The sequence below is a fragment of the Erinaceus europaeus genome, chromosome 3 (assembly GCF_950295315.1).
Source record: "Erinaceus europaeus chromosome 3, mEriEur2.1, whole genome shotgun sequence".
NCBI lineage: Eukaryota > Metazoa > Chordata > Mammalia > Eulipotyphla > Erinaceidae > Erinaceus > Erinaceus europaeus.
This window is the reverse complement of record NC_080164.1, coordinates 65,352,657-65,371,546: the sequence shown is the minus strand read 5'-3', so window position 1 is coordinate 65,371,546 and position 18,890 is coordinate 65,352,657. Positions and strand designations below refer to the sequence as shown.

At 41.5% G+C, this 18,890-nt stretch overlaps 1 protein-coding gene across 4 annotated transcripts in view; it reads left to right on the top strand.

The window, feature by feature from the left end:
* Nucleotides 1–18,890, top strand: part of MERTK (MER proto-oncogene, tyrosine kinase) — a 131,087-nt gene that overhangs the window by 83,695 nt on the left and 28,502 nt on the right. For all 4 annotated transcript variants that reach the window (XM_060187340.1, XM_060187339.1, XM_060187341.1 and 1 more), the window contains 5 exons: nt 3,529–3,682; nt 9,710–9,863; nt 12,346–12,431; nt 14,775–14,870; nt 16,249–16,329. In XM_060187340.1, the coding sequence (XP_060043323.1) occupies nt 3,529–3,682; nt 9,710–9,863; nt 12,346–12,431; nt 14,775–14,870; nt 16,249–16,329 (571 nt within the window). The remainder of the gene's footprint in view (nt 1–3,528; nt 3,683–9,709; nt 9,864–12,345; nt 12,432–14,774; nt 14,871–16,248; nt 16,330–18,890) is intronic.

The window sequence follows — 18,890 nt, the reverse complement described above, 5'->3', positions numbered from 1 at the left end:
TCCCAGTTGAAAAGCCAACTCCAAATCCAAAATTTTCAATGCCAAAGAACATCATTATCAACAGAGTTTGGAAACTAAGAACAAAGTATTATATAAACAGTTCTGCATATTTTTAAATTCATTTTTCCTCTATGGTATTATGTTTTAATTTAAGTGATATTATTTTGTAATAATTGTATGCAACATTATTAATCAACATCTATACATGCTCCTTTATATTCACCATCAACAGTAAAATTTCCTCCCCTCACTATGGAATGAACACCCACGCCCCCCCCACACACACACCTTTTTTTTCCCTACTCACAGAGGTCTCATCACTCTGGGCTGGCTTTCTTCATATAAGATGAGAGAGGCAGAGCAAGAGAGGGAAAGACTTTTACTTTGGTGCAATGCACCAATTCCAGCCCAGGTTCTACTTGTGTTTTCTCTTCTGATCTTGTTTTTCAACTTCTGCCTGAGAGTGAGATCATCCCATATTCATCCTTCTGTTTCTGACTTATTTCACGTAATATGATTTCTTCAAGCTCCATCCAAGATGGGCTGAAAACAGTGAAATCACTATTTTTAATAGCAGAAGTATTCCATTGTGTATATATACCACAACTTGCTGAGTCACTCATCTGTTGTTGGACACCTGGGTTGATTCCAGGTTTTGGCTATTACAAATTATGCTGCTATGAGCATAGGTATGTACCTTTTTGGATGGGCGTGTTTGGTTCCTTAGGATATATCCCCAGGAAAGGAATTGCAGGATCATAGGGTAGGTACACTTCTAGCCTTCTGAAAGTTCTCCAGACTGCTCTCTACAGGGGTTGGACCAATTGACATTCCCACCAGCAGGCCATTGATATTTATTGATATCATAGATTGAAAATATTTTGACACCATTATTGTAGATTTTTAGAGTGTTCTGATATAGGCCTTATTTATGGTGGTCTGACTGTTTATAGGAGACCTTTCAGAACTTCTTTCAGGGAAGGATTGGTGATAGTTGATTCTTTCAACTGCTGCTTGTCTGAGAAGGTTTTTATGCCTCCATTGAGTCTGAATGACAGTCTAGCAGGTAGGATACAGTAGTCTTGGTTGAAAGTCTTTCTCATTGAGCACTCGATAGATATCTTGCCATTCTTTTCTGACCTGTAGTGTTTGTGTGGAGAAGTCTGCTGCTAATCTTATGGGTTTTCCTCTGTAGGTGACTCTGTTTTTCTCTTGCAACCTTCAGGATCCTTTCTTTATCCTTATTCCTTTTCATTCTAAATATGATGTGTCTTAGTGTCTTTAAGTCTGGGTTAATTCTGTTTGGGACCCTCTGGGCTTCTTGAACATTTATGTCTTTTATGATGTCTAGACTAGAGAACTGTTCTCAGCTATTATGTCCTGTAGAATGCTTTCTTCCCTCCCTCTCTTTTTTCCTCTGGTAAGCCAATAATGCGCATATTATTTATTTTGAAGTCATCCCATATGTGTCTGTTGTTGTTTTCAGTATCTCTTAATCTCTTTTTGAGATCTCTTACTTCTTTTTTAGTTTTCTCTATTTCATTCTCAATCTTGCTAATTCTGTCTTCAGCCTCTTTTATTCTATTCTCTCTCCCCTCTACTGTTTTCTGTAGCTCATCTATTTTGTTACTTTGTTCCAATATTGTTTTAGCTTGTTCAGCTTGTTGTGTTCTTAGCTCAGCTATTTCAGCTTTCAGCTCTCTAATAACCTTAAGATAATTAGTGTTTTCTTCCAGAGTCTCATTTGTTGTTTCTGCATTTCTGATGACAATTCTTTCAAACTCTTTTACTCACTCCTGTGACTATTTCCTTAACTAGCATTTGGATGTTGACCTCATTATTCTGTGCTTCAACTTTTGGTGGGCTTATAGCCATACCTTTGTCCTGGTTCATTTCTTCAATATTTCTTCTTGTTGGTTTAAACATTCTATATAGTATGTTATGAGGTCCTTCTGTCAGTACTTTTCAAATTACTGATCACTCTTGCTTGGAGTGACTTGTGTCTAAGTAAGGTACTTAAAGAGTTCACAGTTGTGGAAATTAGCAGTTGTTTCAATATTATTTCAATCTCTGAGTTGGAGCTCAGTGGCTATTAAAGCCTCGTTTGTTCTTTTTCTTCTCTGTAGGCTATGGGAACCTGAGGACTTTTAAACTATAATTAGACTTCTTAGCTTAGTCACTCACTCTTGACCAAGAGATAAATGAGGGTGGGGGAGAGATAATACTACCACCCAACTCCCAACTTCTTTTCATTTTATAATAGCTGTCTAGGTGCCCCTATGTTTTAAAGACTTACATTCCTTGGCAATGACTTGAAAATAAAATAGAGATGAGATCGATTTTATTTTAGTTGAGCCTATGTCACATCAGAAGGGGAAAAAAGTGTGTCAACACCCTTCTACATATAGATTTTAGACAAAGTTCTTTTTTTTTCAATTTCCTAAATAATTTATTTATAAAATAAAAAATATCCGGCTTAAGGATTCCGATTAGAGCCCCCGTCTTCCACCTGCAAGGGAGTCGCTTCACAGGCAGTGAAGCAGGTCTTCAGGTGTCTATCTTTCTCTCCCCCTCTCTGTCTCCCCTTCTCTCTCGATTTCTCTCTGTCCTATCCAACGACAGTAACAACAACAACAACAATAATAGTAACCACAACAATGATTTAAAAAAAAAGGGGGGGGAAAATGGTCTCCAGGAGCAGTGGGTTTGTGGTGCAGGTACCTAGCCCCAACAATAACCCTGGAGGCAAAAATAAATGAATAAATAAAGTAATATCAATAAGACCATAAGCTAAGAGGGGTACAATTCCCCACAGTTCTCACCACCAGAGTTCTGTATCCCTTCCCCTCCATTGGAAGCTTCCCTATTCTTTATCTCTCTGCGAGTATGGACCCAGGATTACTATGGGGTGCAGAAGGTGGAAGGTCTGGCTTTTGTTATCGCTTCTCTTCTCCGCTGGACATGGGCGTTGGCAGGTTGATCCATACTCCCAGCCTATTCTCTCTTTCCCTAGTGGGGCGGGGCTCCAGAGAAGTGAAGTTCCAGGGTATATTGGTGAGGTTATCTGGCCGGGGAAGTCAGGTCGGCATCACAGTAGCATCTGCGACTTGGTGTTTAGGCAAGTTCTAACAGAAACCACTGGTACAGGTTCAAAGGAAGCTGGCAGGTCAGCGCTGTCAGTAGAGTATAGTTGTTGGCCTTAGTATATGGTGTTCCTGAGGGCAGGAACCAGTCTTGTTCTTGCCATCTAAATGCATCTGCTACATGTCCCCTCCCTTCCAGAGGTTTCTTCACTAACCACTCTAAGTGTCCTCCCTGCCCCGCCCTACTTGACCAAGTTCCACAGTGATTGCTGATAGCTTATCCTGGGTCTTTGCCCTCATTTTGATTCCACTGCCCCAGACCGATGAGGAAGGGTTACTGCCCCCTGAGATGTAGGTGGGACACCTTCTCTCAGAAGGAGCTGTGGGCAGGTAGTCGATGTGCCCCTAGGGTTCATATTTCATTTCATTTCTTCTCTGTTCCCAGAAAGAGCTCTCTGAAGAAGTTGACCAGAATGCCAGCGGAGCTCAGATTTCTATCCAAGTGCACAATGCCACGTGCACTGTGAGGATCGCAGCCGTCACAAAAGGTGGAGTTGGGCCTTTTAGTGACCCCGTGAACATATTCATCCCTGCAAATGGTAAGAGTGGCTTCTTTTTCAGGACAGTACAGGTGGTTCGCGGATTACAGAAGAGTTACCTGTGGGGTGAAATGACTGATTTAAGAATGAAAAATAGAGATCAATAGGGACTTTTGCAGTGATGAGGATGAATGATATGATAACACATTACTGATACCCAAGAACCCTCCCACTAATGTTACTACTGATAGTAATAACTTGTAAGGAAGGGTAGTGCTTTCCAAATGCTGAGTTTGACTAAGCCCATTGAATTTAACTGTAATATATATATATATATATATATATATATATATATATACATATACATATATATAACTGAATTTTGGATAAGTAATATGACTGGACCTGAGCTCTCTATAAGTGATCTTGTCTGTTTATTTGATAGTGTTTTGTTTATTTATCTATTTGTTTTAAGCAGAGCAATTGCTCAGCTCTGCCTTATAGTGATGAGAGGAAGGAAGGGTTGGGGTTGAATCTGGGACTTTGGAACCTAGTAGTTTTTGTTTTTGTTTTTGTTTTTTCATAAACACAATGTTTCTCCGCCACCTTTTACACCTTTTATTTTTATTTGACAACAGAGTTATTGCTGGGGCTCGGTACCTACATGTCTCCATCATCTTTGATGGCCTCTTTTGTTTTTCTTTCTTTCTTTTTTTTTTTTTTTTTTCCTGTTCTATAGATAGAGGGCAAGAGACAGAGAGGGTGGCTCACCCGCCCAGTAGAGTGTCCATTTTACCATTTTCATGGAGCCAGGTTCAAGAGCTCTGTCTCCACCTGCAGGGGGAAGCTTCACAGGTAGCACAGCACAACAGTGCTGCAGGTGTCTCTTTCACACTCTGTCAGTTAGGAAGAAAGAGGAAAAAGGACCGTTCAGAATGCTGGATCCATTAAGGCACTGAGCCTCACCCATACTGGTGGTAGAAATAAAATAAAGTATATCTTTTTTTTAAAAAGAGGGAGAGCAGGGGAGACACTGCAGCATTGCTGTATCATTAGTGAAGCTTCCCCACTATAGGCACTCTCCTGTGGTTGCCTGGACCTTGAACCAGCTTCTTGAAGATGGTAACATCTGCTCCACTGGGTTAGACACCTGCCAGTCCCTGTTGGCTAGTGCTTATTTTGTTTGAAGCCGTGTTGTTTGCTGCTGTTGCTCACTCAAGTCTAGAGAAATATACTTCAGGATTGATTAGTGCATGATATGAAATGTTTCTCATAGAAGCCTTCCTCAGGCTGTCCTGGGCTGACTGAGCTGGCTGAGCAGGCCTGTGTGTTTGCTTTTGCCTGGGGGAGTATGGTTTGGCAAAGTGCCACTGTGGAACCCACAGTAGCCCAGTCACTATACTTGCTTCCACAAACCACAGGAGCCACCTTTGTTCTAACTCTAGCCTCCTACAAGCTGCTTTACTAGAGCTGAGGCCTCACACATGTGCGATTTCACTGCTCCCTGGCAGATTTTTCATTCAGATAGACAGCGGGGAAAGGGAAAGACACCACTGCACCAGAGCTTCCCTCAGTGCTACCATGGCACTCCCACATAGCGCTGGGGCTTGAACCTGGACCATATACATGGGAAGACACTTGCCTAACTAATAAGCTATCTCGCTAGTCCTATTTGTTTTAAATTTTATTTAGGGGAGTCGGGTGGTAGCGCAGCAGATTCAACTCACGTGGTGCAAAGCACAAGGACCAATATAAGGATCCCGGTTCGAGCTCCCGGCTCCCCACCTGCAAGGGAGTCACTTCACAAGCGGTGAAGCAGGTCTGCAGGTGTCTATCTTTCTCTCCCCCTCTCTGTCTTCCCCTCCTCTCTCCATTTCTCTCTGTCCTATCCAACAACAATGACATCAGTAACAACAACAACTACAATAATAAAACAACTGCAACATATTCACCATAAAGTGTAAGCTCTGCCACTGTCTCTGTAAATCACTGCATAAGTAACATAAAGACTGTTATTATAGCCAGTCTTGCCACATCTATCAAAGTCTGTCAATTCATGCTCATCTAACAAAGGATGTAGCCACTTTCCCACAGCTTGATGTCACCTTTTACAAAGATTGATCACTGAAAGGGGATTGGTGTACACTGAAAGTTGGTGGTGTACTTGACTAAACGCACATATTATAATGCACAAGGGCCCTGGTTGAAGCCCCTGGGCCCCACCTGCAGGGGGGAACCTTTATGGGTGCTGAAGCAGTACTACAGGTGTCTCTCTGCTCTTACCCTTTCTTTAACTCCCCCACTCAATCTCTCTCTGTCTCTATCCAATAATATTTTTTTTTAAAAATGGGGGGATTCGTACACAAAGATGAAAGTACAACAAAGAAGAGTGGGTGGAGTGGGTGTTGGAAGTGAAATCTGAATTGAACGTGCATGGTTATAGAAAAAAAATAGTTGCATGGCTGGGCAGTGGCACAGTGGGTTAAGCGCACATGGCGTGAAGTGCAAGGAACCCGGTTTGGGCCCTGGTTCCCCACCTACAGGGGGTCTCTTCACAAGCACTTCACAGGTGTCACTTCACAGGTCTGCAGGTGTCTATCTTTCTCTCCCCCTCTCTGTCTTCCCCTCCTCTCTTGATTTCTCTGTTCTATCCAACAACAATAACAACAATAATGATAACAGCAATCGATAACAAGGGCACAAAAAGGGAAAAAATAGCCTCCAGGAGCAGTGGATTGATGGTGTAGGCATGGAACCCCAGCAATAACCCGGGAGGCAAAAAAAAATAAATAAAAGAAAGAAAGATAATAATCTGCCAGGAACTGGAGAAATTATATAGATGCAGAACCCTAATAATAACCCTAGTGGCATGAATAAATCTAGGGCTGGAGAAAAAGCATAATAGTTATGCAGATAACTTTCATGCCTGAAACTCTAAAACCAAGTTCAATCTCCAACACCACCTTAAGCCTGAACTTAGCAGTGTTTTGGTTAATATTATGAATATTATGATTCACCTGGATACAGGCAATATCTTCCCTCTGTATTGTAAGTTATATGACCAGAAGGCAAGCACTGTTCCAACTATAATTTGTTTGTTTGTTTGCAGCCAGGGTTTTGCTAGACTTTCATGTCTATGTGGTTCTACCATTCCCAGCAGGTTCTTTTTTATTTTCCCAAATAGAAAGTGAGAGTGGGGGATAGAGAAAGGATACCACAGTACTGCTCTATTGATTATGCAAATGTCCCTTTGTATGGTGCTCCCATGTGGTGCCAGAGACTTGAACCCAGGTCCTTGAGCCTGTGTGTACACTACAGGGAGACCCATCTCCTGGCCCACAAGCTATTCTTGATTTTTTTTTTTTTTTGCCTCCAGGGTTATCAGTGGGACTCAGTGCCTGCACCACAAATCCACTGCTCCTGGAGGCTACTTTTTTCCTTTTATTGCCCTTGTTATTTAATCATTGCTGTGGTTATTACCATTGTTATTATTGATGTCGTTGCCATTGGATAGGACAGAAAGAAATAGAGAGAGGAAAGGAAGACAGAGAGGTGGAGAGAAAGATAGACACCTTCAGACCTGCTTCACAGCTTATAAAGCAACCCCCCTGCAGGTGGGGAGTCGGGGGGCTTGAACCAGGATCCTTTTGCCAGTCCTATCACTTCACACCATTGTGCTTAAGCCTCTGTGCCACCGCCCGACCCCCAATTTTTTAAGGTTTTTTTAAGGTATTTTAAAAAATTTATTTTTAATTTCTTTATTGGGGGATTAATGTTTTACAGTCGACAGTAAATATAATAGTTTGTACATGCATAGCATTACTCAGCTTTCCACATAACAATACAATCTCCACTAGATCTCTGTCATCCTTTTCCAGGATCTGTACTCTCCCCCATCCACCCACCCCAGAGTCTTTTAGTTTGGTGCAATACTAAAAATATTTTTAATTTTTAATTTAATTAATTTTTTAAATATTATTGAATAGAGACAGAGAGAAATTGAGAGGGGAGGGAGAATCAGGGAGGGAGAGAGACAGCGAGACACCTACAGACCTGCTTCACCACTCATGAAGCTTTGCCCCTGCAGTTGGGGACCAAAGGCTTGAACCTAGGACTTTGCACACTGTCATGTGTGCGCTTAACCAGGTGACACCACCTGGCCCCCTCATTTAATTCTCAAAATGGTTTCTAGTGTTGCAAGTTACAGTGTACCAGATAAAGGTTAGTTTTTGCTGTTTTTTTCTTTCAGTACCGTCTACATTTGTAATTGATAGCCTCTCTCTCTCTCTTTCATTGTCACCAAGGTTATTACTGGGGCTTGATGCCTGCACACAAACCCATCACTTCCAGTATCCATTTTCCACACTTTATTTGATAGGATGGAGAGAAATTGAGAAGAGTGCTAGAGATAGAGGGAGAGAGACAGAGAGACACCTGCAGTACTTGCTTTACCACTTGTGAAGCTTCCTCCCTGCAGGTGGAGAGCAGGGGCTTGGACCAAGCTCCTTGCAAATGGTAACATATGTTCTTTTTTTTTAATTTTTTATTTATAAAAAGGAAACATTGACTAAACCATAGGATTTGAGGGATACAACCCCACACAATTCCCTCCACTCAAACTCTATCCCATCCCCTCCCCTGATAGCTTTCCTATTCTTTTTTTTATATTCATTTATTTATTTTCCCTTTTGTTGTCCCTGTTTTTTATTGTTGCAGTTATTGTTGTTGTTATTGATGTCATCATTGTTGGATAAGACAGAAAGAAATGGAGGAAGGAGGGGAAGACAGAGAGGGGAGAGAAAGGCAGACACCTGCAGACCTGCTTCACCGCCTATGAAGTGACTCCCCTGCAGGTGGGGAGCCGGGGGCTCGAACAGCTTTCCTATTCTTTAACCCTCTGGGAGTATGGACCCAAGGTCATTGTGGGATGCAGAAGGTGGAAGGTCTGGCTTCTGTAATTGCTTCCCCGATGAACATGGGTGTTGACAGATCGATCCATACACCCAGCCTGTCTCTCTCTTTCCCTAGTGGGGAAGGGTTCTGGAAAAGCCGAGATCTAGGACACATTGGTGGGGTTGTCTGTCCAGGGAAGTCTGGTCAGCATCTTGCTGGCATCTGGAACCTGATGGTTGAAAAGAGAGTTAGCATACAAAGCCAAACAAATTGTTGACCAACCATGGACCTAAAGGCTGGAATAGTGCAGATGAAGAGTTGGGGGAGTCCTTCATTTTGTAGATAGCTAGTAGGCATATTTTAGTTATATTCCAAAGGGCCTGTGGCTATACTAGTTTTTGGGGGGTTTTTTTTCTTCTTTTTCTTTTTCTTTTTTCCCCGAGCCTGAAACCTGATATGCAGGTGGATCCAAGTTATTGTCTGGGGAGATGATGTCATGGCTGGAAAAAGGACCAGAAAGCTGGATCAGGAAAGAGAGTAAATATGGGGCAGGGGTATAAATATTGTTAGCTGTAAAAGCTGTAGACCCCATTGATTTGATGTGGTCTGGGGCCCATATTCAGCTTAGGAGCCTATGTGATCTCTGCATCCCTGTAGATCTGAGCTCACATTCTGTGGTAATGAGTAGGAACATTCCAAGCTGCCCCAATATCAGGACCCATCTTCCTCAGGTGTAGCATAGAGTATGTTGTCCAGCCTCCCTTCGGAGGATGGAACATTCTCTACCATTGTTGATCCATGTTGAGAGCAAGGTCCTATGGGGGCCCACAAAGGGGTCTATTGTGTTGTTCTTGATAGAAATAACCGGTAACAATGGAGAGAGGGATTTATTCAAGGTCTAGGCCCATCATGTCTGTTTCAGAATCTCAGGACGCCCCTATTAGGGCCCCAGCTGAGGTAACATGTGTTCTTAACTAGGTGCACTACCGCCTGGCCACCATAATTGACAGTTTCTGATTAATAATTAAATCACTGTCACAACTTGTGACACCCAGCTGAGGAATGCCTACACATCAGAAAATATGAAAGGATATTTAGCTTTTAAGCCCTCTATTCCTACTCCAAGTCAATATTTCTTCCATACTTTGGACTCCAAAGAGATGTTTTCAACTGATTCTGTTGGTGTTTTCTCAGGTGGGGTGGATTTTGCCCCTTCGTCAACCCCGGCACCTGGTAGCACAGACCCTGTGCTCATCCTCCTTGGTGGCTTCTGTGGACTAATCCTTTTGGGATCGGTTTTATATGTTTCTCTGGCCATCAAAAAAAGGTTGCAGGAGACAAGATTTGGGTAAGTGCCCCACTTAAAAAATGTTTTGCCCAGTGGTGTCCCTGAGATTGCTCTACGGACTAATTTCCTCACACCATGCCCATCTCTTCTGCACACTAAGGGCAGGCAGCTTCCTTGGTCAGGATCAATGCCAACAGAGGCAGCCAGCCATGACACTAGACCTGGTGTCATGGAAATAGCTCACTTATCCAGAGTACCAGTGGACCTTCACTGCTCAGACTTAGTTGTTGTTAAATGAAATTTTAGTTTGACTATAAAAGCAAAATGTTGTGGGACCAAGTGGTGATGCACCTGGTTGAGCACACATGCTACAGTGCATAAGGACCTGGGTTCGAGCCCCCAGTCCCCATCTGCAGGTGGAAAGCTTTGTGAGTGGTGAAGCAGGACTGCAGGTGTCTGTCTCTCTCCCTCTCTAGCTTCCCTCCTCCTCTCAATTTCTGGCTGCCTCTATCCAATAAGTAAAGATAATTAAAAAATTATAAAAATAAATCAAATTCAAGCTCCTTTAAAAAAACAAAGTTATAATTAAAATAATGAAGGCAGAGTAAATTATTAAATATTTTATACCTATTATTAATAATCAGTTATTAATTAGAATATAGAAGTTAATTAGTATTTCACTCTTCACTATCAAAAAGACATACATATATAGAAAAAATAATGAGGAGGTAGATAGCATAGTGGTTTTGCAAAGAGACTCTCATGCCTCCAAAGAGGCTCCAAAGTTACAGGTTCAGTCCCCCACACCACCATAAACCAGAACTGAACAGTGCTCAGGTCAAAAATAAAAATTTTAAAAATGCTAGAGGGAGACTCACCAAAGCATTTTTTTCACCAAAGCATTTTTAAGTCTTTATTTTTTTTAAATAATTTTTAAATTTTTATATATTTTTGTTATTAGATAGACAGAAAGAATTTGAGAGGGGTGGGGAAGAGAGAGAGGGAGAAAGGCACCTCCAACTCTACGTAACCACTCATGAAGCTTTCCCCTTTCAGCTGAGTACCAGGGGTTTAAACCTAAGTCCTTGTAGTATGTGCGCTTTTTATTTAGCTGAAGGGGGGTGGGTGAAAAAGAGACCCTCCAGTATTGTTCCATCATCCATAGAGATGCCCTGGTGCTTTTCATACTGCCCCCATGTGGTGCTGGCACTCAAGCCCAGGGTCTCACACATACTAAAGAGTGTACACTTCCAGATGAACTGTCTTCTGGCTCCAGAACAGTTTTAAATCAATAGAAATTTTCAGAACTAATAGAGACGTTCTTTATATCCCAAACTCAGTTTCCCCTGCTGGTAGCATAATGCATTAGCGTAGTATGCTTGTTGTAATAAATAAACCACCACTGGCACATTATTATCAACTAAAGTCTATTCTTTTTTAAAATCTTTTTTGTTTTATATTTATGTATTTATTTATTGAATAGAGACATCCAGAAATCAATAGGAAAAGGGGGTAGAGAGCTAGAGAGACACCTGTAGCACTGCTTTACTGCACGCAAAGCTTTCTCCTGCAGGTGAGGATTGGGGGCTTGAAGCCCAGTCCTCGCACATTGAAACATGTGCACTCAACCAGATGCATCACTACCCAGCCCCCAGAAGTCTATTCTTTATTCATATTTCTTTGGTTTTGCCTTAGCCCCTTTCTGTTCTGTTTTGTCTACTTAGGGTCCTCTTGGCCATGGCTGTTTCTCACACTTTCCTTTGTTTTTGATGAATTGACAATTTTTATAAGCACTAGTCAGATGTTTTGTAGGATGCCCTCTGTGGAATTTGTCTTATGTTTTGTTCATGATTAGACTGATGGGTTATTAAGGAGATAAACTAGTGGCATCAGGATGGCTAAGCGGTCTAGGGCGCTGCATTCAGGAGATAAACTACAAAACTAAAGTACAATCTTCATCATAGTATGTCAAGGATAGACAAAATCTGTCACCACTGGCATTGACTTTCATCATCTTGCTGAAGTAGTTTGCTAGGTTTCTCTCCTGTAGTTATTTTTCTATTTCTATTTCCATACTGAAGTCTTTAGAAGCAGATCAACACTTACTGCCCACACATAGATGGTAAGAAATTATGCTTCTTCAGCCCTGTAAGGCTAGAGTATCTACGCAGAACACATAGGATATTTAGGAATTGTCTGCACTAAAAATTTATCTCTTCTCTCTCACATATTTATTCAGCATGTGTTAGCATGCATGCATGTGTGCATGTTTTGTGAGATAGATATAAGGAAAACATATCTTGCCCATGGGAAAATGTTTTTCTAATATAAGATCCCTTTTAACAAAAGGCAGCTTAGTAACTTTGTTGTGAAATCAGCACCTTCCTTAGTACCTTATACTTACTACTATTTTTAAATTTGAGTGTGTTGGGTTCATACCTAAGGCCTCGTACATGCAAAGCATACACTCTACACTGAGCTACACTCTCAGTCTCAACAACCCTATGTTTATACTGTGATGTATCTTTTTTTTCTCATTCAGAAGTGCTTTTGCAGAAGAGAATTCAGAATTAGTCGTTAACTACAAAGCAAAGAAATCCTTCTGTCGCCGAGCTATTGAACTCACCTGTAAGTTGACTTTTTATTCTTTTCACTTTTCACAAAAGTTATAACTTCTAAGAACAAAGAAAGAGCAAATCAGTTAACATACTTCTCACAAAAGGCCTAAGAGAGGAAAGATGGGTAGTATTCATCTAATGTATGAAATGTCTTCAGAAACTGGGAAGTAAGACTGTCATAGATTGTGTGGACACACCCCTGTTGATAGGTTTGCTAGAAATCTGGAAGCAGATTTGAGGTTAAGTACCTGGGGTTAAGGACCCATTATGAAAAAGGAACTCTCAGAGTGATCAAAGAAGATATGGCTAGCCAGCAGGAATTTAAACCAAGCAGCAAAGCAACTGGTAGAATGTCAGCACTCCTTTCCTGGCAGCCAATCAGTGACTAATTTACCAACATGCTTTGTAACAATTATGGTTTGACTTTTGCTGAGTCAGAGAACAGAACCTTCAAACTTGAAGAGTAGGAGTAAACAGATAACTATGTTGTAAATAACTTCTGAAACACTTTAGAAAGGATGTACAAATATTATCAAATTGATCTTTCTGGATGTCTATCCAAAAGACTGCTAACAACAAAATACACCTAAGTGTGATGGAACATGCAGGTTGTTAGGAAATAAGAACTCATTTGATGTAGAATGTTGTTCATTTTCTGATCTAGAAGTTCTGGCTTTAGATGTTCCTGTTCTTGCATATTAAAAGGTCTTCATTTGGGGAGTCCAGCAGTAGCAGATGTCTATCTTTCTCTCCCCCTCTCTGTCTTCCCCTCTTTTCTCCATTTCTCTCTGTCCTATCCAACAACGACATCAATAACAACAACAATAATAACTACTACAACAAGAAAACAACAAGGGCAACAAAAGGGAAAATAAATAAATATTAAAAAAATTAAAGTTCTTCATTTGTACCAAATTCCTTTATTAAGTAACTATTTGGTTAAAAAAAAAAATTTCTTGCATCAGGGAGACAGCTCAGCACTAAATACAGGACTTCTTTTTCTCCTTCTTCTTCTTCTTCTTCCTCTTCCTCTTCCTCTTCCTCTTCTTCTTCTTCTTCTTCTTCTTCTTCTTTTTCTCCTTCTTCTTCTTCTTCTTCTTCTTCTTCTTCTTCTTCTTCTTCTTCTTTTTACTTATAAAATGGAAACACCAACAAGACCATAGGATAAGGGGGGGTACAATTCCCACCACCAGAGCTCCATATCCCATCCCCTCCCCTGATACCTTTCCTATTCTTTAATCCCATGGGAGTGTGGACCCAGGGCCATTATGGGGTACAGAAGGTGGAAGGTCTGGCTTCTGTAATTGCTGCCCCGCTGAACATGGGCATTGACAGGTCAATCCATACTCCCACCCAGCATAGGACTTCTATACTTGAAACCCCTGGAGCCCAAGGTTCAGTCCCTGCCATCAGCCCTAGCTGAGCATGTTCTGATATCCACCACCACCCGCAATAATACTAAAACAGATAAATGAATTTTTTTTTTCTCTAAGAGCTAATGTGTCAGACTAGGGAGATGGCATAATGGTTATGCAAAAAGACTTTCATGCATGAGGCACCAAAAGTCTCAGTTTCAATCCCTAGCACCACCATAAGCCAGAGCTGATCTGTGCTTTGGTAAAAATAGATAAATAAATAAATAAAGTGTCTTTCTAACCGCATTTTTTTTCTTCTAAAGATTTAGTCATATAACTCTGGCACAAACTTCATTTACCAAATAGTTACTAAACTTAGTAACTAATTTTTAGTAACTAATTTTCCTCTATGGTTAATTCCTGTTATTAACAACATATCTTAGTAGTGCTGTATAACTTCTTGTTATAAAAAATGTTACTCTCCCCTTCGCACTCTCACTGCCATGTTCTCACTTTAGCACTGTGTTGCTGTGATAAGATTCCCTGTACCACATAGCAAACATTAGCTTGTTCTGTAATGTTTCCCAAGGTTTCTCTGCTTTCCTTGCTAGCCTGGGAGGGTAGAGGAGGTATTCTGATGGATAACTTTTATACAGTTGGTAAGGACTAGAGAGAACCTATTAGCTTACCTTTGCTACATAAGTCACTGGCATATGTCTCCTACGTGAATCTAATTGCTGATGGCAGCTTGTGCTCAATGGGAAGAGAAATGTGGTTTTGACTTTTGTAACCCTCCAGAATTCATCTTGTCCTGAAGGATTCATTTTACTCACTTTAACAAAAGTAGCTAACTAAGCATGATATTTTACTGCTGACATTTGAGAGGCAATAATACAAAATGAGACATGTTTAGCTACCTGATAGGGCTTTACATATAGTTTATATTTAAATAAAAGAAAGTACACTGATAACTCTTAAACATACTCTGTTTCTTATAGTACACAGCTTGGGAGTCAGTGAAGAACTACAAAATAAACTAGAAGATGTTGTGATTGACAGGAACCGTCTAGCTCTTGGGAAAATTCTTGGTGAAGGTAAGCTATTGAATTCTTTCAAAATAAGAAGTAAAAAGTAATCTTACAACCAGTTTTCAAAATGCTTATTTCTTAAATGAAGTGCTAGTTGGTGACTATCAGCTTTAAATAGTTCTGTTTTATAATTTGAAGTGAAAAAGCAAATAGTGATTTTTTTGCAACTCGGATTTGGCATATGTAGGGCCTGCACAGTGCCTGTCACACATGGTAGCCTCTTGAAAAATATTAATTTCCTCCCAATACTGAAAAGCCTACAGTTCGATTGGCAGTTTTTTTTTTTCTTTTTGCCACCAGGGTTATTGCTGGGGCTCAGTGCCAGCACTATGATCCATGGCTCCTGGCGGCCATTTTTTCTTTTTTTCTTTCTGTTTTATGTTTACTTGACAGGACAAAGAGAAATTGAGCGGTAAGGAGAGAGAAAGATAGATAACCTGCAAACCTGCTTCACCGCTTATGAAGTGTCCTCCCTGCTCCCTGAGGTGGGAAGCAGGGGCTCCAGCCCAGATCCGTCCACATGGTGATATGTATGTTTAATTGGATGTGTCACCCCCCCCCCCAGCCCCTACTAGGCAGTTTCTATGCTCTTTAAATTTATTTCTCTAGCTCTTAAAAAAAATTTTTTTTGTAATGTAGTGCTGGTTATCAAACCCAAGACCTCATACATGGAAGGTCTGTACTTTACCACTGAGCCACCTCCCCAGATCCACCTCTTGCTCTTCTATTCTTAACTCCTTCCTTAACTTCCTAACTCCTTAAGTCTACTTTTTAAAAAAAAATTTTTTTAATTATCTTTATTTACTTATTGGATAGAGACAGCCAGAAATAGAGAAGGAAGGGGGAGATAGAGAGGGAAACAGAGAGACAGCTGCAGCCCTGCTTCACCACTTGTGAAGCTTTCCCCCTGCAGGTGGAGACCAGGGACTCAAACCTGGCTCCTTGCACACGTGTGCGCTCAACCAGGTGCGCCACCGCCCGGCCCCCTTAAGTCTACTATTCTTATCTCCTTCCTAACTGGTTTAGCAAGCATCAATTTGGAAATACAAACATCAAAATAGTGTTAGGTTAAATGACAATGGTTGTAAGAGCTTATACTTTATGAGTTTCGATAACATTTTCCATGTTGTCATGTAAGTTCCAGGAACTGGTTATAATGCTCAGTGATGAGCTCAGCTAAGTGTGGGCAGCTGAGCTTATGACAGCAGAAGGCAAAGTCCCTCTTGTGTGCATGTGTGGGTGGCCTGGGCAGGCTTTTCCCAGTTGCCACTGTTAGATAGATGGCTTTGAGGCCACATGAAAACAGCAGCTTTGGCACAGAAACATTTCTATGGTCAGAGGAGATTTTGACCAGGATCAATATCGATGTTGTTTAATTTTACAGGAGAATTTGGGTCTGTAATGGAAGGAAACCTTAATCAGGAAGATGATACTTCTCAGAAGGTGGCAGTGAAGACCATGAAGTGTGAGTTACACTGATTAAAGCCAGTCTTCTAGGTGTGGGCAGTTCCTTCAGTATCTGGTGTTCCGTAGCCACTCTGAATTCCTCAGTGATGGAATGCATGCATCATGATCCTGGTCTCTGAGGGGTCGGAAGGCTGTCCAGAGCACTGTCCAGTCTCAGAGGACAATAACTGTAATGAAATCTTCAGACCTGCACTATATATTCTCTACACTCAAGGCAGTAACATTTGTTATCCTCTCTCCCTCTTTCTGTCTTTCTGTCTGTTTCTCTTGTCTACTAGAGCTAATGACTACAAAGTAAGACATGGATTTCTGAGACAGGGCTCATCTGGTGGCTGCATCTGACCCCAGGGGTTGCTCTGGCTGATCTGGCTAGCTTGGTGGGGTCACTTCTTTCCATGAGGATGGTTGCCTGGGTCTCAGAAAGCTATAGGCTGCCTGGAAGGTAAGTGTCCCAGAGAAAGGAGGAATGTTCTTTGATCAAGAGCCTGCACAAAAGTATGATCACAAGTTAGAACTTCTAGACAAGCTGGGAATAAAACCTGAAGCAGGGTTATGGGGGGGCTTGCAAGTTCTAACATATAATTTGCTTTTATCCTCAGAGCATCGGAGCTTTGTTACGAGTCTTAAATTATTGAGGAACAAGAGCAGGTTACATTCTAGAAAAGGACTTTGATGACGGTGTGCAGGAGAATGGATTAGCATGTTGATTTTTTTAAAATATATATTTATTTATTTAATCCCTTTTGTTGCCCTTGTTGTTTTATTCTTACAATTATTGTTGTCATCATTGTTGGATAGGACAGAGAGAAATGGAGAGAGAAGGGGGAGAGAAAGAGAGACACCTGCAGACCTGCTTCACCGCTTATGAAGCGACTCCCCTGCAGGTGGGGAGTGGGGGGCTCCAACTGGGATCCTTGCGCCGGTCCTTGCACTTTGTACCACCTGCGCTTAACCCACTGCACTACTGCCTGACTCCCAACATGCTGATTTTTAAAAATAGTCGCAGAGGCTTGTTAGAACATTCTTAAATCTGATGACATCCACCTAGACTAGGAAACTAAAGCTTAGAGACATGGTGACTTTTCTGAGTGAAATAACTAAAAAAAAAAAAAAAAAAAAAGCCAGATAATGCTAGACTTTTCATTACAGGTGCACTGAACAGACTGCGGTGGCAGGGCATAGTAGCATTTCCTCTCCAGTAGCATTAAGTGCAGCTTCAGGACCTGAAGACACATAGTGTTGCTTCTTCATTACACCTCTGGTCACATGTTCAGTGCTATTTTTTAATCAAAGACTAGACTTGTTTTCTCCCTGAGATTTAAAGTCACTGTTAACTGGTATTAAAGCCTAAGTTAGGTTATATACCTTTTGAGACTTTTTATGAGAACTGGAGGATGAATTTTTAATTTAGTTATGAAAAAGGAACTATAATAACCAACAAATCAAATGGATTGGTGCTTTTAACTTCTTACTTTTTGATTACTGCCACCAAGGTGGGGCTCAGTTCCTGCATAATCAATCTACTGCTCTCCTGGCAATCATTCCCCCACCACCACATGCTCGCACGCACACACACGCACATGCACACACACACACACTCCGTTTGTTTATTTATTTATTTATTTATTTATTGTAGAACCTGAGAGAAGTTGAGAAGGAAGGGGAGACAGAGAGGGAGAAAGAAAGACTGCTTCACCACTTAGAAAACTTCCCCAGGCAGGGGTAGATAGAATAATGGTTATGCAGGGGGTCGGGAGGTGGCACAGTGGGTTAAGCGCATGTGGCGCAAAGCGCAGGGACCGGCTTAATGATCCCGGTTCGAGCCCCCGGCTCCCCACCTGCAGGGGAGTCGCTTCACAGGCGGTGAAGCAGGTCTGCAGGTGTCTATCTTTCTCTCCCCTTTTCTGTCTTCCCCTCCTCTCTCCATTTCTCTCTGTCCTATCCAACAACGAATTGCATCAACAAGGGCAATAATAATAACCACAACGAAGCTACAACAAGGGCAACAAAAGGGGGGGGGAAATGGCCTCCAGGAGCGGTGGATTCATGGTGCAGGCACCGAGCCCAGCAATAACCCTGGAGGGGAAAAAAAAAAAAAAAAAGAATAATGGTTATGCAAAGAGACTCTCATGCCTGAAGCTCCAAAGTCCCCAGATTCAATTCCCCGCACCACAATAAACCAGAGCTATGCAGTGCTCTGGTGTTTCTCTCTTTCTGCATCTCTCTCAAAAATAAAATAAATAAAATACAAAAAAAAAAAAAAAGAAGAAGAAGAAGAAGGAAAACCCCCCGGGAGTCAGGCGGTAGCACATTGGGTTAAGCACAGGACTAGCATAAAGGGTCAAGCCCCCGGCTCCCCACCTGCAGGGGAGTCGCGGTGAAGCAGATCTGCAGGTGTCTCTCTTTCTCACCCCCTCTGTCTTCCCCTCCTCTCTCCATTTCTCTCTATTCAACAACGACGACATGAATAAATCAACAAGGGCAACAAAAGGGAATAAATAAATAAATAAAATATTTTTTTAAAAAAAGAACCCCCCCCAAAAAAAAAGAAGTATGTGT